The following is a 21107-nucleotide window of genomic DNA, read 5'->3' as shown; positions in this document are numbered from 1 at the left end:
AATGTTTCATCAGCTGTTTTTCACGCCACGTCAACATTGTCCAACTTCAAATCGTAAGATGTATTTTACGGCTCTGCAAATATATTTTATTTTCATATTGTTCACACATAGATGTAAATATTAGAAATTGTTATAATTTCTAGATAAACGTTTATAGATATTTTTATAAATTTCATACGCTAATGCGCAGATCTAATTATTATTAATAATATTTAATATTATTAATATTTAGTGCTGATAATGAAATATGTATTATATTATGTATTAAGTATTTGAGTACTGATACATAATTTTATTATTAATAATGATAGTAAAAATTAGTAATATAATATTAGAAAATAGCGTAGTATATCAATAATAATTGCTGAATAATATATAATAGAGGAGTAAAACCGATTAATAATGATTATGATTATTACCAATTAATAATGATTATTAACAGCAACAACATTAATAAGAATATAATAATCAATAACGTCTGTGTATTATGTAAGTATATACAACTGTACAATCTTAATCAATTTATGTTTTATATGACAATTATACAATTAATATTATATATTTACTATGCATAGATACAAAGAATCAAAATGTAAAATGCAATTTAAACTTAATATATTTATTCTATTGTCGGGATTCTTGTAGGTAAACTTTGCACTGTGCGCACGCAACGGTCGCCGACTTTGATCGTCATCGCACGGGGTATTTGTCTCGATGACGCGTGTCTCTGACGTTGAGAATGAATGATGACAAGAAGAAAGGGGGGGGAAGGCGGGGGGAAGGCAGACTAGCAGAGAAGTAGGAGACGTTACACGCTTTAGAGGGGATATCTTCGTATCCCAGGGTTTTCCTTCCTCGTGTTCATTCGTTTTGTCAGTCTCGCAACCGGACTCCGAGCGGTCGAATCACCGGTTCGTAGCTCGTTTCCTCTCTTCTTTATCTCTCCCTCTCGCTCTCTCACGTTCAAGAACATCTCACCTGAGCGATACACTCTACCACGTGCAACTCATCGTGGAATTTCTTCCAATTATCGTTTAGTCACACGATCGGTTATTGTCGTTTTTAGACAGGCAGATTATCTCGAGTAATTTCTATGGATCTAAAGATACTGAGGAGACCGAGAAGGAGAATTCTCGAGAATTTGCGCAATCCAAATCAACGCGGACACCTCGCTGAGATAGAAAGTTCGAAAGTCGCGAAAGTGCAGTGAGACACGACATGTAAGCACAGCTGACTTCACGAAGTGTGATTTTTAAAGCCACGTAACTCAAAAACATATCAATGAGTATACATATATAGTTAAATGTTATAAAAGCTGAAAGGAAATTGAATGATGCGAAAAAAGTTACATGTAAAACGAAGTGAAAGATACAATTGAATGATATAATAAAATAAAACGGAAGATTTCTTTTTTAGAGAAATATCGAGACGTATTGGATGAAACAAGAAAAACAAGAGAAAAAAAGGGAAATAAGTGGAAATAATTGGAAGCGAAGGGGAGAAGAATAGAACAAACTGAAAGGAAGAGAAGTATCTCGAAAGAGCTAAAGAGAAGATAAAAGGAAAGAGAAATATAGGAAAAAGTTACTTCAAAGTGAGAGCGAGCAGTGCGGCCGACTTCATGCGACGAGCTTGTGCGCGACCACATGATTCGCGATTACATTTGATTGATCGCAACATGTATGTCCTGAAGAAACGGAGATTTCTCCAGCACGATAGCACCTTGTCCGCGTGTCAAGTACGCGAAGAATTTTTGCAGCGCTATCATGAACTCTTACAACGGGTGAGTAAGTGAAGCGGCAAGGGATTATTACCGATCAGGCAGCCAATTGAGGTCCAAGTTTATTAAGGTATATCTGTTCCGAATGGAAAAAGAAAGCGTCAGGTGTGCGATGCAAGGACAGCGTTAGAAAGCGAAAGTAATTCTGGAATGTGAATCTCGAGAATTCGTCTCTTGAGCTTTTACATGTATTCAACTATATTTTCGTGTATACATTTTATATATATATATATCTCAAAGTTGAAAACTCGTCAAGTATGCATGCAGTTAAATATGATACACCTATTATCCATTATTTTTACTTAATTAAATTGTAGATACCGATAGATATATATAGCGATACAGTTTACTTTTCATCTACTTAATTTTTATTTATTGATCTGTTCTTATAACTTCCATTTTATTTTGTTAATACTGTTTTTCGCACTTTTTTCTGTATCAGGACCATGATAGACAAAAAAAAACTTAAAATAAAAGCTATCTAAGTGAATTGGCCAATTCAGTAGAAACCGTAAGACTATAATGTAAGCAGTAGCAAATCCAACATGTTAACTTCTTTACTTTCCGTCATAGTAATTGTAAAGCGTCGTCTACAATGAACGGGGTGATCCCGATTGACCACGGCTCGATTGGGCACCACCAATCACAGCGACCGGTGCTTAGGAGCTTTGTAGTCTCAAGCGCTGTGAGTGGCTCGTGTCCAATTGAGCCGTGTCCAACTGGGTGCTACCCCAATGAACAGTAGCAGTAGAGGCTGTAGACACGTCGAGAGTAACCTTTTCCATTTGGTATTCCGATCCAGCCAGAAATGATTGATCGATCTACGTCAAATCAATGTTGATTCAACAACACTCGACGTCAAATCGATGTTAATTCGATATTGATCGCTCAATCACTTGTAGCTGTAATAAGTACGTAGAGTACGTAAGCGAAATGGTTGAAATCTATTTAGATTTCTAATGCCGATCGGCATTTAAACTGCCGTTGACGGGTTAGTGAGGTAAGGGGCGGGAACCAAGCTGAAAATTGGCTAAAAGTTGCAAATAAATTCCAATACTGCCTCACTGCTTATGTCTTATTGCACAAGTTTTTCCGTGTGCCATGGCCCTAATACTGTTATTAGAGCCAATATTAGATTTTATTATCTTAATCCATTTTCTGCCATTTAAATTGGTTCTATTCTTCTAATTTTACTTATAAAACGATACATCAGCTTTATTTTGAGAAAATTGTAGCTTCAGAAGGAACAGGCCTAGAATATTGTATCTGTAGACTGGCTGGCTCGTCGCCCAGTCGGGCCAAGAAATGCTGGGGAATCTTTTTAGTTCGCAGTGGACTTTATCGTTCGACGATTCGCGAGTATCACTTTACTTGGAATATTTTACTAAATTACGATATCACGTATTATTGTACCGAGAATACTTCAATAATGTTTCATCGTCTTCCTGCGAGTAACAGGCCCGATCGTGATTTCGCAAAATTATTACGTCACAGGTTATGACTGCGAGATTAGTTAAAGGAGGTAGACCAAACAAACAAAACTTCAAATGCAATAGCTTAAATTGAACTCTATAATGCGAGCTTTAACTATGACTTATAAAAGCGCTTTATCTATATATTCTTTATCTGTTTCCGTTTAAATAAAAAAATGACTACTTATTTTAAAATATTCTGTCTATTAGTTGCATATTATAATAAATAAATATTAATTAAAGAGAGAATATAAAAAGACAAAATTACACTATAATAGAATCCAAGTTTTGTTTTCGAAAATAAATGTGACGTAACATTTATAATGTTAATATATGCACTGCTGTAACGATCTCGATTTTCATGCTTGTAAATTTATATGATGGGAAAAGAAGAGAGAAATATAAATATTTTATTATTTGTACAATATGCAGTTATGTAACATAAGCAGTTATAATGTTTTTTAATATTGTTCTTATAAAATGTTTAAATGATACTGAATATTTGCATAAAAATAATTATATTATTTTATAAATCAAATGAAAGATGGTAAACAATTGAATAAAAGGTTAAAAGTATGTCTGGTGAAATCTTTATATAAAGATAAAAATACATTTTGAAGATTATTAAATTAATGGTTTTTATTACAAAGGTCGAGTCGCGGGTCCGATACACTAGGCTTTGAATTACAACACGCATTAGTTTTGTAAAAGAATGTTTGTAACGCAATAGTGCCATTGTACACGGGGGGGGATCTGATTACCTTCGTCGAAACGCAGCAGTATAATAACTTTACCTCTGCTACGATAAGCAATCCAAGCGATTCATATATATGTATATATATACGGTATGTACGCGTGTGTGAGGGTTTAAGAAAAAGATAATCGACAATAATCTTATCATCTAGTCGATCGATGTTTGGATTAAGGATCAGATAAAGAGAAGTTTTGATATTCACTATCAATACCGAAAATGTATAACATATGTACGTTACGTGCACTGTAAATTTTCAACATACTAGTGGTTTGTTCTTACACTAGACTGTACTAGAACTCTCTTTCTCGCTTTCGACAAAAATATCAAATACATACCTATTTTACTTTAAGTTCCAAAAGTTCTAGTTCAGCAACAGACCTTAGCAGTAAATATCAGCGGGTAGCCATAATTGCTCGAAAACAGATAAAAAAAATATTTATAAAAATAGAAATTCTATGAATTCCCAATTGATATAAAGGATAATAAATTTATAAATGAAAATGACGCAAATATTTTTGACAACAAATTTACAAATAACTGTGTACTCTTAAATTATTATCATAAATAATCGTTGGACAGATTAAATGTAGATTAAATATACATATATTTATATAATTATATTAATTAAATACTATTTACGGTTCATTATTAAGGACAACTAATATTAATTCTGGGAGAAAGGCTTGTTTTTTATGAATATTTTATTAATGTACTTTTTAATTTTTATTAGTATTTTCATTAGTATAAGCTGACAAATTTATGTAGAATTAAGTTTTTATTTCGCAAAATGTGAAACAAAATTTATTCATCGAATAAAGGATATTAAAAAAAGTGCCGATTTTTTTCAAAAAAGTATAAGTATGTAAAAAATGTTTTTTTTTTTTTAGGTTTTGACCTTCTGCATATATGATAAAATTATTTTAAAAATCGTACCGTTTGAGGAACACTTAACAAATTGAGTGTTTGTTTTTGCCCAATTTTCGAGACATTCCCTAAACGTCATGAACTTTTTAATAATTTTATTGTATCCAGAAAGTCAAAATATTCAAAAACACACTTTCTTTTACTGACATCTCTTTTTGAGCCCTTTTTTAACATTCTCTAAAAAAAGACTGATTTTTGCCCAAAAAGGTGTATAAGTAAAAAAAAAAGTGTTTTGATCTTCTTTTGATCTCTTGGATACGATAAGCTTATTAAAAAGTTTGTGGTTTGGGGAACACTTTAAAAATGGGACAAGAATGTTGATACTTGGATAAATGTACTATGTTCATACTCAATTTTCGAGATGTTACCTACAAAATTTTTAGTAATTTTATCTCATCTAGAAAGTCGAAATCCAAAAAAAAAAAACACTTATTTTATTTACACTTTTTTGAACAATTGACTCTTTTAATTTTCTCCTTTACATGAATGTATGTACCATAACGTCACTTTATATTTGACATATATGTGATAATGTGTCATTTATATGTGTGATAATATACTCATAGAGATGTGATAATGTTACTTGAGCCTCTATCAGAAGTTACATTGATTGACTCCTTAGTGAAATAAAAAAGTAGACAGTTGATGAAATTCTATATACTAATCTGTACTGTAACTTCTTTTTTATTTACAGTATATGGATATCGGAGAGGACATCGGCGTCCCCGAAGAGTTCACGAAGGGTGAGATGGTGTCCGGAATGTGGTGGCGACATTTAGTATCTGGCGGAATAGCAGGTGCCGTATCACGTACTTGCACTGCGCCCCTAGATCGTATCAAGGTCTATCTACAAGTAAGCATTTGCATGATTTTCCTTCAACTTAGGAGATTCAGAAAGTTGTAAATTTATTATTAGTAAATTTACTTATATATATATATATATATTTTTTTTTTTTTTTATTACATTATATACGTATAATTTACAAAAACATAACGTAATCTAGATATTAGAAACAGGTTTTACACATATGTATATATAATGTAATCTACAGCATATAGATTAAATAATGAAATTTCCAAAATCACATTATTCTTACGCATTTTACGAAACGATTCGCTTATGATGACATGTCGAGCGAGCGAGTTTTGTCTAGTTTGTTTTAATACGATGAGAGAATCGTCCAATCGTCCTTGCAGGTCCACGGCACACGACACTGCAATATCATGAGTTGCTTCAGGTACATGTTGCGCGAGGGTGGCATTAGCAGCCTATGGCGCGGTAATGGCATTAACGTGCTCAAGATTGGCCCGGAGACAGCGCTCAAGTTTATGGCGTACGAGCAAGTGAAGCGGGCCATCAAGGCGGATAATGAGGCGCGCGAACTCGGACTCTACGAGCGATTTTGTGCCGGCTCTATGGCTGGTGGTATCAGTCAATCAGCCATCTATCCCCTCGAGGTACGATTTACCTTGTGATTTATACTTCCTTATTGGATTATTACATAATATCAGATTGATACATGAATTTTTTTATATTATACTTCTTATCGTTATGTTTTAATGTAAATAATACGCACAGAAATTTTTTTTTAATTGTTACCAAATAATGATTAATAAGGTGCTTTCAATCTGTTCTTTAATAAACATTGGGTTATATATAATGAGAAATTATTTGTGTAGCGTAGAATAAAGTACAGATATATATGTGAGTAAAAGTATAAATAAACTTGCAGGTGTTGAAGACAAGGCTCGCATTGCGAAAAACGGGGGAATTTGATGGCATGGTTGACGCAGCCAAGAAAATATATAGACAGGGTGGTTTGAAATCCTTCTACAGAGGCTACATACCTAATTTGATAGGAATACTGCCATATGCCGGCATCGATTTAGCCGTTTACGAAGTAAGTCATTATCGAAAAGAAGCTTTACATTATTTTTTTTATTTCATAACTTAGATACAATTAGAGGAAAAGATGGGTTTCTGCTACTGAAACTGCTACTGAAACTAAAATTCCTTATAGCCAAGTATGTTTTGCAAAATCATGCAATTTAATACTGAGCGCGAGTTTTCCACTAGTTGTTGTGTATTTGCTAAAACCGTAATGTATAATCATACGTATTTAATAACACTTGGGCAGATTTGAAACATTTCGTGTCAGCAGATTCAGAGCAAACGGAGAGTAATTGTTGCTCATTTTGTTGTCAATAAAATGACTTCCATTTATGAAAAACTTTTTGATTTTTCATTCATTTTCGGTAACGTAGAAGAAACATGACGGTAACAGGAAAAAAACAATCAGTTTATGAATTTCAAGAGCAAACATTGAAGATTAATAACGCATTATATCGATAGCAAAATTAAGGCAAGCGATGAACTCGAATTTCACATACAGTCATATCGGTAACATAACGGCAAACTGATAGTACGTATAATATCTAACGTTTTACACATGTTGCAGAATATTTGCTGAATATTGTTGAAGTTTCTTGTACCTTGTAAACAATTTCTTAACATCATAATATTATAAATTTATAAGACTGCCGCTAGATGGTGTTGTTTCCTGTAAAATTCAATCATTTTTACTGAAATTTATGACTAGGTACGTGTTGTTGGTAACTTGCTATCATGTTGCTTTTTATGTACAGCGATAAATCGTTGACAGCAAATACACGACAAGCAGCAACACATGTTGAATTTACGTGATGTCATACCATAGACAAATGACTCACACCTTGTTCTAATGTCTTTTGTTTTAACCCAGATAGCCAAATGCAGCGAATTTGCTGATATATTTTCGAAAATCGTTGGAGCAACTAATTTCGATAAACTCGGAATAAGGTGAGACATCATTTGTCACGAATATAGAATTCTAATTCTAACGACGGCAATTTGAAGGTAACCTGTTATCATCAGTATGCTATCCGCAGCTAACAGCAGGTTTACAACATCATGACAGCAAAATGTGCCGAATACTGAATGTTACATATGCTGTATGTATAACGAAGTGATGCCCTCAAGTTGCTATCAACTTTACCATTGTCAAATTTAGAATTCAAACGAGGAAAACATTTGACACATAATGAGGCAGCACCTTGTTCCTAGTTTGTCATCTGTTGCTATGATTGATAGCAACATGATGTCATCTTGAATTCATTTGACATGAATTTAAGATGCCATCATGTTGCTGTTATGATGGAATTAAAATTCTATCGTGGTATAGGTACTTTCATATTAAAACCCAAATTTGGCGGCTCATTTTACAGGCGAAATGCTGCACTCTTTATATTCTTTCTCAGCTGATTCTTACTTACGAGTTAATGCATTTCCACAGTGACCATCTGTCAGTGGAGATGCATAATGCTCGCGGGTGAGTGATTTTCGTGATAGCATTTTGTTAGCAATAAACTACGATGGCTTTGATTAATATCTGACAGAGGATCACAGCGAAGATGCAATAACTTGATCATAAGTAAAAAACATCTGGGAAAGAATATAAGGAGTGCAGCATTTTGCCATTTCATCTGTGAAGCCCCTAAAGTTGGGCTTTGATATGAAAATACCCATGTCACGATGGAATTTTAATTCCATCATGGCAACAACATTATGGCAGCTTGAATTTGTGCCAAATGAGTTCAAGATGCCATTATGTTGCTGTCAACCGTTGCAGCAACAGATATTGACAAACTAGGGACAGGGTACTTTCTTATTATGTGTGAAATGTTGCTCTCATGTAAATTCTAACTTTGATAATGGCAAAATTGATAGCATCTTGATATAGCATATATAGCGTTCATTATTTGGCACATTATTCGCTATCATATTGCTGTAAACATGCTGTTAGCTGCGGATAGTACATTGATGACAATTAGTTGCCTTTAAACTGCCGTCTTTAGAATTAGAATCCTATTCAGTTCAACGCGACAGACATAATGCTATTTCAACTTTATCGAAACTAATTAGTTGCGCCAACAATTTTCAGCAACATGTCAGCAAACTCATTGCATTTGGATATCATGTATGTGCGTACATATATCATTATTTACATATACCTTATTATAAATTTCCGTTATACGATTCAGGTACGACACAATATCGAGAAGATAAGACAATAATCAAGGATAATTTCGAATCACAAATAAATACTTTTGCAGCACTAATATTTTTATTTCACGCTTTATTTCGCAGATTTCGCTTAGTCATGAAAGAAACAATCACGAATAACTGAATTTGTTAGAAAAGTGATAATTTGTATCAAACGTGTGTGGTTGCAAGGCCTTACGTGTGTGGTTGTAAGGCCTTGCAACAACGATATAAAACCGTTACAGATAAGCTTAGAATAAGCTAATATTTACATAAAATGATTATATGTAAATGTTTCATTAATTATTTATATGATTAGCACTAATAATAGATTTTAATTAAATAATTCAAATGTTTGATATTGCATTCAGAGCAATACGTTAAGTTCCGTTAAGTTCTTGTTAACAATTATCTTTCTCTTGATTGAATTCAAATATAATTGTTTCAATCATATTGATTCAATATTTCTTTTAAATAAGTAAATTTCTTTCGTACGTTTTAACAGACTTTGATGATTAGCCACTAATACTGAAATTTCAGATTTGAGATTCGAGATCTGAAATCTGAAGATTTGAGATTAGATACTAGACTAATGCGTCGTCTACAATATATGGAATAAGAAATAAGCATAAGAAATTGATCAATCACAGTCGAATGTGAGAAGATCGACTGATTGGTCAATTTCTTACTCTTACTTCTTACTTCGTGTACTGTAGATGACGTATTAGATTTGAGAAACTATGAATTCAAACCCTAGTAATGATAACAGGCAATATTATGATAACAGGACAATGACCTTCTTGTTTTTCATGTATTATTTACGAATTTCTCTATTAACACTGTTATATCGGATTTATTTGAACATAGTACTTACAGAAATTACAAAAGTGAGCTTTTATCGAATATATTTAATATTGCACTTTTGACATTTGGATATTTTTTTAAGATTAACACGAAAAAGTGATTGAAAAGAAGCATTTAATCAAGTTAAATTCCTACATTCTGTTTGCAGAAACTATCCGTTTTCTAACACTCTACAATCTATACGCTAGAAATAAAATAACGATAAAAATAACGAGTCCAATCTTCACCGTTACCCAATAAATGTAACTACGTTACCAATTAACGTTACTCATAAGGAAATATAATACCGTTATTCATTCGTTATACAAAAAAAAGTAATTGTAACAGTAACGACATTACTAGTAACATGTTATTTGCCAACCTTGGATAATAGTGAATATTTCATCATCAGATTTCTTTTTATCTGACTCAAGATACGTTCACATTATTAAGTGAGGGTAAAACTGTATTATACTATCTACGCAAATCATTCGCTGCTAATTGCACGTATCAGGCAAATTCTGACGCGTCGCAACGAAATTATACTACGTGAATAAGAATCTTAAAAAGTGAATGAACGTTTATTGTAAAAGTACATTCGCTTTTTAAAATTTTTAGAAAAATCTATTCAAACATTTATCATTTATGTTTACTTACTTGTGTTACTGTATTTGAGAAACAGGAAAAAGGTACTCGTGATAAACGTTCATTGTGTACTCGTGAGAAACTTCTGATCTGATACATCTCGATACATTCAGAATTTTTTGTAAATTCTATGAATATCTCGATATATCTAGAATTTCTATGAATTCGAGCTATTTGGATTTCATAGAAAATTCACATAAATCTGAAGAAACCAGATTCTGTAAAAATATAGGGAGAAAAATATAGGGACCCTCACACACACAATTTGATTATTATATTCAGATAGTCGCATCAAAATGTCTCTTTTCGTTTAAACACACATTTCCCAGTTTGTTAACTATCTTAAATCATTTCACACACGTGTTTCGTATATTAAATTAGATTAATAAATTATCGTATGCAATATTATTGATGTGAATAAAAATTAAAAAATTACACAAAATTATAAAATAGAGATCCATCTTTTCCTCTACAATAATGTAATTTTTATATGAAATTAATTTATTGTATACAATTGAATATATAACTTGAGTAGTCGAGATAAAAACTACAAGTTTTCTCGGCAATTGTTCTCGATGGTCATTTGAAAGGGAGATATGTTTACAGACGCTGAAAAATACTTATTTACGTACGCATGATAAGAAGGAACAGCCAGCATTTTGGATTCTATTGTTGTGCGGCACTGCGTCGAGCACGGCCGGCCAAGTATGCTCGTATCCGCTAGCGTTAGTGCGGACGCGACTGCAGGCCGAGATTGCACCCGATCGCTCGCCCAATACTATGATTGGCGTCTTCAAAGACATCCTTAATCGCGAAGGAATACGTGGTCTATATCGCGGTCTCACGCCTAATTTTCTTAAGGTACGCAAATAAATTATATCGACTTTTAAGAATTTTTACAGGATTTCTACAAAAAAATTTATAGAAATTTGTTTGATTTATTGTCAAACTTTATATAAATATTACAGCTTAGTTAAATTAATTGTTTCTTAACTTATGTATGGATATAATAATAATAATAATAACAATGAATTAAAGATTAAAAATTTTTATGTAAATTCTCATATACAGTTTGATTGTTGCTAAATATAAAAATTAATATTTCTTCACAGGTTGCACCTGCCGTATCTATTAGCTATGTAGTGTATGAGCATTTCCGGCAGGCGTTGGGCGTCAATATGACGTGATGAACATGAACGCTAGGTGACTGATTAATTCAATTAACTAACTTATTCTCTCTCTCTTTCTCTCTTTTTCCTCTCTCACTTTACTCATAAGTAATCGACATGGCGAATGATCGTTTGGCGGTAAAACGCGTTTGTTCGTCTTTTCTCAAAGAAGAAAAAGGCGAATAAAGAAGAAAGAAAATAGCAGTGTTATTTATTGTTATCGCTAATAGGAGAAACTTCTTCGATTAATCGAGCGTTCTATCACACAGTTTTTTTAAATAATTTATTAAGATTTTAATATATTTTTAATATTAATAAATTAGAAAAAATAGTACGAATCAAAATATTATAATTATTAATTTTCTAGGAATTGCTATTGTATAGATTATCATTATTATAACGCAATGATGCTTTATTTCGGCGAGTAAATACAGTACAAAGAATGTCTTGCGTGTAAGAAAAGTATTATGTATAGTTTTTTTTAAACAATTACGAGCAAGTTTTGAGTGAACAGCTATCAAAGGAGGAAAAGCTAATTCTTGATTATTATTTAGTGTAAAAACGTATCAGTGGAAACGTTCAAGTCAGCATCAATATTCAGTAAAGAATTTGCATGTTATATAAATCATATTATAATGGTTTATTATTTATAATTATAACTTATCCTGTATAAAAAATCTTAAAAAAAAAAATTTTTTTATTGTAACTTAAAAAAAATATATAACAGTAATCATATAACGTTTGTGTGATTATTGATTAATTAAATGATTTTGTTTTTGCATATTACAAAATTATTTCAGAAATAAAAAATTATGGGTTTAGATTCTGACTAGAACGTACTAATAGAAATATGCTTTGTTATGATATGTAAAAGTGATTTAATATCGACCTAAAGGTTTTAATTAAGAGGTTGGAGAATCGAGTTATACATTGACACTGTGATATGTATATGACTGTAAACTTTTTCGCATGATTTATCAACACAACACTTTGTAAATTACAAGATTATTGCTCCATAAAAATATGTAAAGTAACTTGATCCACTGAAACACAAAGTATTTTGTACGAAATAAATAATTTTTATGTACTTTTATTATAGAATAACATTTTTGTGAATTTGTTGGTCTTTTTATAAATGTAATTCCATATTTTTTTAATTTTAATAAATTCACATAATAAACAAAATTATAATAAAAGTAACTGATTAAAATTCGGCAAGAAAATACTAATTTCTTAGCGAATGGAATAAAACCTTATATTTGTAATATAATATGTTTTTTTTATAATGTATTATATTCTTTATTTATATTTTTTTAATGATTTTATTATATTCTATATAAAGTACAAGATTTTTCTAAAGAAATAAAATTAAAATTCTTACTTCAATCAAAAAAAATATTTTTAATACGATAATGAAAACTAACTTCACATGTTTTTATTCTATATCATTTTTATTAAATTCAACTAAATATTTTCCATAAATAAAAGAAAATTAAATGTTGAAGAAAAATAACTGGAAAAGAAACACGACCATGCGCATGCATGTACAATAGCATTCAGTACGACATTCTTATTTAGAGTTCTCTTGCTACTTATTACTTATTAGTTTAGATCTCTTTATTTACTTATTTTTTCCTATATACGTATAAAGAAATATATTTCAATATTTGTTATATAAACGTGTATTATTTTTCCTAGACTTTTATTAAGGCTTTATTAAAATAAAAAAAAGTTTTTCGGTGAATCAAGCTTTTAGCATAACTTGGCGATAATAATTACTATCTTGTTGTGAATCATGCGTTGCTTGATTTTCATCTCAACCTTGTTATGTATGTACTTCGTATATACATGAACTCGATTTCATCGGCCGTTGCAATTTACTATCATATATTCCGGTTACTATGATTCATTCCCTTAGAGTTTTACAAATTTACAAACTATGTATATTATGTATTTACATGTATTATAAACATGTACAGTCAGACACACATTGTTTATCGATGAATATTAGAAAATAGTGATGACTCATACATGATAAATACATCAATCTTTAGAAATAACGTGATAACAATAACGCTAAACTGTGTACGAAACTTCATTCTAAATGTCGTCTTATGTTTTGAGATACCTCATTTAATTCAAATTGATAGGTAATCCGGGACATAAAAGAATATTATAAAGATATAATACAAAAATTTTCGGTAAGCAATTTTCTTTCAAATTGAAATTTCTATTAGAAGTTAATTTTCTTAATAAGCTAATTCGGTGAAGATTTTCCTAAATTTTTACTTTTTTCACTTTATTATTATTTTGGAAGATAATAATATTTATCGTGAATGAGTTATTAAATCGGACGTGATTGAAATTTTTTTATAGCAAAAGTGTAAATGTTAATTTATATATATATATATATATATATATGTGTGTGTGTGTCCATATGTGATATTAAAACACATTTTATATACACATATATATATGTATGTATGTAAAATTGAAAATAAATAATATTAAATAATAATAAATATTATTATATATAAATATGCGCGCGCGCGCATACACAACACACAGTGTAACAAATATAAGGGGACACGCAAACGAGCTTTCCACATCAAATATAAAAAAGTTCATATAAATAATGTTTGTAAGTATATCCGCAAATCCACTGCTACTGAGATATAGCTGAAACAAATGTTTATTAATGGAAAATGAAAAAGGTAATTATTATTATGTAATATTATTTATTTTCAATTACATATTTTTAATTACAATAAAGTGTCTCCCCTTGATTCAATATATGCATAGATATATTGAACCATAAACTGTCGTACTCTTTCAAAGATCCTGAGGCGAATGATTTCACAAGCAGCAAAGATTGTGTTGGAGTAGCATATCTTCGTTGTCGATTTGAACTTTTAAACTAAGGACTTTAAATGTCCATAGATAAAAATCTATGGTGCCTGATACGGAAAACTACACGAACGTCCGGATTCTAATACATTTTAAACTGTAGGTATCTCTATAACAGTGGGTTTACAGATAAATATTTATGTGATTTTTCCATATTTGATATGGAAACCTCGAAGTTCGATTTGTTTTGGTTATGCTCTGTATATAAAGGATATCTTACAAAGATCGTAACAAACCTTAAAGGTAGATTTCTGAGATCATTTTGAGATGAAAATTCTAATACGAAAATGTTGAGGCTATAATAGTTTTTTGAATTATAAGCATTTAAAGTTAACAAATCTCCTAAAGTTCGTATGTTAGGTATGATAGCAAAGTGTTAAAGAGGCGAAAGCTAGACTTTGTCGTTCCCTTTTGTGTTTTAATATCGACATAAAGATTATATAAGCGAAGATAAGATTATTGATATTTCTACAAACGCATTGTGGAATTTCTTTTTTTATAATAAATTTTTTTATTTTTATATGATATATAAAGCGCAAGCTGTCAAATAATATTTCTTTAAGATCAATTCCACATTTTATACGTAAAATTATAGTTATCAAATAGTACGTAGGTAGCAAAGATGATATGTATCTATCTTATAATTATCTCAAAATAAGCAGCTACTATTGCTCATATTCAAATAGAATTTATTCAAGCTTATGTTAAATGATTTAACCAAATAATCCAGAAAACCTGGTACACACACATAAAGTCTGTTTTCTATGGTTGAACTAGTGTACACTTTTGGAACTTAAAGTGAGATAGATATAGATTTTGATGTTTGTCGAAAGCGAGAAAGAGAGTTCTAAGTGCAGTCTAGTGCAAGAACTGAAAACAGACCAATAGTAAATGGTATGTACTTACAATTATTTGACAGAATAATAGCTACTATTGCTAATATTTAAGTAAAATTCATTCAAGTCTATGCTCAACATTTTATTAAAATAATATGGAGAAACTAGAAATTTATGAATATTAGCAAATTAATAATTATAACAAAAAATCCAAAAAAATCAGGGCGAATGAGTCAGCGTGGTAGTTAATACGCAATCTTAAATCTTTATTTCAGAAAATAGAATCTTTATTCCAAAAAATAGTACGTTTCAGTTCACTTTGGAATCATCCTCAGCAATACAATTACAAAATATCAATCCCTTCATGTCCAAGAAAAATCACCATCAGATCAACAGATTTGATATTGTAATCCAAAGACACATAGAAGGAATTCGTCTCGACATTGGATCAAAACCAATTAAAATTTATTATCATTAAGAGTATTAAGTTAAAAAACGCATGTTGATCGCAGCTCGAATGAAACATGACTTATTAATTATAATTCATGTTAATTTAATTTTTACTAATTAAAATTAAAATTGTATACAATTGATGGTGCAATTTTAAAGTTACTAATTTACACACACGCACACACACACATACACACACAGTTTATAAATTCAATTATGTGCATTATAACAATTCTGTTCAAATTTTGTTGCGCATTATTATTTCGTATTATTTCGAGAGATATGTTTGTAATTGCTATGATAATACATTATATTTAAATGTTATATAATCACATTGTCGATACAATTACGAGCTTATCTTCAGAAATAATACGCAATAAAATTTATTGTGCGCAATAAGATTGTGTACAGATATGAAAAATGCATAATTCGAACACTTATTATAATGTACATACATAATTGATTTTTATAAATTGCATAAATTAATAACTATAAAATTATACAATTAATTGTGCATATGAATTTCAATTTTAATTAATTAAACACGCGTAAATGGAAAACTCTTTTGATCAAGGCGATTTTTCGTACCTAATAATGCTTCTTGTAAATTTATACAATTTTTAATTTAAGCAAACTATGCTTTCAAGAGAACCAAGTTCGAATCGGCTGAAGTAAATATTTTTCGCAATAACTATTTTCGTCTTTAAATGATTTCAAGAATCTTTAAGAGTTGTTATGGTTTTTACGGGACTTGTATACACATAATGTATGTATACGTGGTGTGGTAATAAAGTTCGGTGAATGTTATGATAAAATAAACATCACTTAATTAATATATAAACCTTTATTGTCCTTCAAAGTAATCCCGTAGAAACAATACTCTTCAGACAATGTTCGTATAATTGGCGGAAATTCCGAAGTTTGAATAAGCCTTCTTTGGATATCGTCTTAAGTACATATATCTTGTTATCATACAGTCCCAAATAGAACCAGAAGTCATAATAATATCATAAAGGCCTTATTTGTTATAAATTTATTTTTAAGTTTATTTTTATGTATCAAATAATGTCATGACAGAGATGGGACAAAGGTATGGCGAGCGAGACATTTGTCTCATAAAAAATGCGATGGAGCACAAAAATGGCAATATAGTTTCCTACATATTTTAATTTGTTACTAATGGTGATTTTAGTTTATGGTCCACTTGATATGCTACAAATATGAAATCAGTTTTTATTTTAGACGTTTTAAAACAAATTCATGATTATTCTTTAACCAAATCATATCCAAACTTAGAGATAGCGGCAAGAATATTTTTAACTATTCCGGTACAGTAGCTTCATGTGAAAAGTTTTAGTAAATTGAAATTAATAAAAAATTATTTAAGACCATCACTAAAGTTGGCGGGACATGACGTTTTCCTGTTGTATTGCTAACTGAGTTAGAATCTTGCCATCGTATTGACTGCGGTACTGACAGTGCCAGAATCACAGCAAATACGGTGGCAAGATTCTAATCCAGTTAGCAATCCAGCAGGAAAACAAGCATTGTGTGTCGTCGGCTTAAACCAGTCCCCTGACACTCCTATAGTTCCGATGGCTACGGAATGTCACCGTGGCGCTGGGAACATCAGCGTGCTAAATATATATATATGTATACGCCGTAATCGTGATAACGCACCGCGACTGGATAAGCTGCAGTCGCTGTATCGCATAAAAAATTCATTATTTGAATGTTTAAACTGTTAAACAATTCCAATTATACAATATTTATTTACAAATACGAACTTTATAACATTAGTTTTGAAAATGTATTACTAAATGTATTAAAAAATATAACTGTATAGGCTATTAAAACTATTGATTTCTATATCTCACTAAAATTATTCTATATCTTTTTAACGCACTATCGAAAATCATTTTTAACTGCTACGCACAATAATTTATTAAGAAGAGCGGAATTTTGTGTTGCAGAAGGAAACAAGCAATTTGCTTACATAAGTTTTAAATTAATAAAATTGGTTGCTACTTGATTTTAGAAATCAAAATTTATTCATATGAGTTACAAAGTCTCTCTTTATTATTATATATAAATAATATTTATGATGCATATTATATGTTTATGTTTATAAAATCAATAAAACATCAACAAAGGTGACATTCTCGATAGTGCGTTGAATTCGTCTCGAAGACTCCTGCAATATATTATGGAAAAAAATTGTACGATATTTAAAAAATTCAAAACCTCGATTTTTTTCTATTAAAAAACAATTTTTTATCGCATGTTGTAATCTACATGAAACAAATGAATATTTATCTTTTAACTTTTTCTTTTAACTGTCAAAAGTGTCTAAAAAATCGTGCAGACTGTTACGTTGAACACCCTCTGTGTGTGTGTGTGTGCGCGTGCGCGTGTGTGTACATATATGTATATACATATATATATATATACACACATAAATAAAATGTATGTATTAAATGCTATTTATTATTAATCGTGCAAATTAATACGATACACGCATGCACATTTTTGCATGTTATTATATCGCGGATGTCTTAAAAAAGGAATTAGTATAAATATAGTTATTATTACTTAGTTATAAAATTATTCTATTATTATTATCGTTTATTCGAACAACAGAAATTTGCAATAAAGTGAAAGGTAGAACTGAATGTATCAAAACAGTAAAGAATATCGTGTACATCAATCTTTAACAGTAAAAAATATCGTGTGCATCAATCTTTAATTATTATTCACTTTCAAAATCCTTAAAAATCATGTTCACCTTCTTTAGTTAGAGCCTCATACAAAATCTGTATGAATAATTTTAACAAAAATTCATAAATATAAATAACACACACACAAAACTAACTCATAACGAAGATAGATGTTGTAAATCACATAAAGCATTTCACATGAATATTACATAAAAGGGGATTCCATTCCAATTCAATAACGTATAATTGCTGTCGCAACTGTATAAATTATTGACGAATCTTGTATATGGAAAATTAAATATAAAATCACAGGCTAAAATAATAAAAAATAATTTGAAAATATAAATTATAAATTTATAATCAGATTTAAGTTAATTAAATAATTATAAAAATAACTTGATTTAACAATCTAAAACAATAACTTTAATGACAATTTAATCTTAGAATCTGTATTCAAAATCTTCCTTCTTTTTTACATTAATGTATCATTCATTAAATTACACTAATTATACCGTTCATTAATAAAACATTATATATATTTCGAATGATAGTTATGAATATCAATATTTCGCTTTACTTAAAAAACATTTTTCTTAGTTTTATTACACATATATCACAAAAGATTACGAACAATAGATATGTCTATTTGTATAATTTTTTTCTGCATATATCTGCGGAAGAAAATATTGTTGTTAAACTGCTACTTAATATTCTTATAAACTTAATAAATCTTACGATAACAAAGATAAAAATACAAAAAATAAAAAAAAAAGATTTTTAAAACAATTTTTATTTGAAAGGAAGGATTATTATGTATGTACTAAAAATGAAGGAAAATGAATTGATTTAAAAGATTTCCTCCAAGATAGAAGAAAGAAGAAAAGATAACAGAAATTAACTCGGACAAGAATGGAGATTAAGGACTACCGCAGACAAAATTTTTGTAACAGTAACCTTGACCAAAGACGTGAACTTAAGCTGATGAGCCAATCAGGATACTGCTTTAGATCTACGTAATCTGACGGAAATAGAAATAGCACACATAAACTTATCCATAAGATAAATTTCAACCGGTTGAAATTTGCTTTAGGGATAAGTTTATTGCTATTTCTATTTCCGTCAAATTAGATCCGTAGATCTAACGCAATATCCTGATTGGCTTAATCGACTGAAGTTTACACCTTACGCATACTGTTACGGAATTTTGTCTGCGGTAGCCCTAATAAACTAGAATTTAAACCCGCTCTATATTGCAATCCAAAGTTTGTAAAAATAGAAACAAATTAAATTTTTTATCCCCCTCTCTTTCCTCTCTCTCTCTCTCTCCAAAAAATTATTATATAATAAATTATAAAAAATGATATTTCTAAATATTTATAATAAAAAGTTAAATTACATTCTATTTTTTATATATTTTCTTCTCTGTGAAGATTAAGGAAATTAAATTACTTCTTTTAATTTTTGTTTTCTTGTTATTAAATCATATATTTTCTTGAAGATGCAAAATTTTTATTACTTTCTTATTAAATAGTCTTTTTACAATATGCAAGTTGGTTCATGATAACAAAGTTTGCACATTATTTTTTATATAAACGACATTGTTGAGCAATATCAGTCGAAAATTGAATTTTCAATTTTCTCACGAGTCTTTTTCGCACCTTTGGTACGAGCATATAACACTTACTCAAATATTTTATCGACTTTAACAGTAAATTGTAATGAAAAAAAATGCGTTAAAATATAGATCTGAAGAAAGATTTAAAGAAAAAGTAGTTACAAGATAATCATAGTATGGAATGTCATAAAATCTATGTAAATTTTGAATAGTAATAGTCTTATTTAATCCCACCTCGCATTTTTCAGTCTGAGTTGAGTAGCCTGCCCGCTTCTTGATCGAGCAGCCAAAAAAGAGTACCATCAACTGGTTCCACTCTGGTAGCTGGTAAATCTTCCTTATCTCTCAAGATTCTCTGTAAACAATAACATTAATAATTTAAATACAATCAAACCTTTAGTTTTTTTTAATTTCCTTTCACTTGTGTTCTATGCGCAGTTCTCTCTGTAATATTAATTATATATTTTAATATATATATTTTAATTGCAGGAGTAAATATAAAGTAAAGCAAAAGTAAATGGAATATAAAAAATCTAATTGTTAAAGAATTAACTGATCAAAAAAGTGGCACAAATTCTTAAACGTTCTAATTATAGTTTGATTTATTATCTTTCAATTTTCTTTACTGTTTATTTTTCTGAATTTAATTGAATACCTTCGAAAAATCACATTTTTAAAGTTTTAGCTATTAAAAAAAGTGAAAAATTGTTTAATTGCTCAATTAGAAATATTATAACTAATTATGTTGATTTTCTAAATATATTTTAAATTTAAGAATTTAAATGATTAATTTACAGGAAAAATTTGGTAATTACTTTAACGATCTCAGCCTTGCTAGCACCAGTGACAATAAACACACACATGCGAGCGTTATTAATGACTGGCATAGTGAGGCTAATTCTACTGGGTGGTGG

General features: G+C 30.0%; 2 protein-coding genes across 5 annotated transcripts in view; one reads left to right on the top strand and one right to left on the bottom strand.

Annotated features, from left to right (window-relative positions):
• SCaMC (Short Calcium-binding Mitochondrial Carrier) overlaps positions 1-20495 on the top strand; it is a 28410-nt gene extending 7915 nt beyond the window's left edge. The window contains exons 1-7 of one of the 4 annotated variants that reach the window (XM_018511264.1): positions 621-1220; positions 1404-1783; positions 5625-5783; positions 6128-6388; positions 6664-6831; positions 11106-11360; positions 11612-11931. In XM_018511264.1, coding sequence (XP_018366766.1) covers positions 1622-1783; positions 5625-5783; positions 6128-6388; positions 6664-6831; positions 11106-11360; positions 11612-11686 — 1080 coding nt within the window. In that variant the 5' untranslated portion in view covers positions 621-1220; positions 1404-1621 and the 3' untranslated portion in view covers positions 11687-11931. Of the gene's footprint in view, positions 1-620; positions 1784-5624; positions 5784-6127; positions 6389-6663; positions 6832-11105; positions 11361-11611; positions 11932-20441 lie in introns of those variants that run through there. The other 3 variants (XM_018511262.1, XM_018511263.1, XM_018511261.1) reach the window with 3 other exon arrangements.
• The window catches only part of Pgls (6-phosphogluconolactonase), a 4083-nt gene continuing 2941 nt past the window's right edge, over positions 19966-21107 (bottom strand). The window contains exons 3-4 of the mRNA XM_018511190.1: positions 21009-21106; positions 19966-20548 (exon numbers count right to left, since the gene is read on the bottom strand). Of these exons, the coding sequence (XP_018366692.1) occupies positions 20438-20548; positions 21009-21106 (209 nt within the window). The 3' untranslated portion in view covers positions 19966-20437. The remainder of the gene's footprint in view (positions 20549-21008; position 21107) is intronic.

Source organism: Trachymyrmex cornetzi, unplaced genomic scaffold (genome assembly GCF_001594075.2).
Source record: "Trachymyrmex cornetzi isolate Tcor2-1 unplaced genomic scaffold, Tcor1.1 scaffold363, whole genome shotgun sequence".
NCBI lineage: Eukaryota > Metazoa > Arthropoda > Insecta > Hymenoptera > Formicidae > Trachymyrmex > Trachymyrmex cornetzi.
This window is presented reverse-complemented; position numbering and strand designations above follow the sequence as displayed.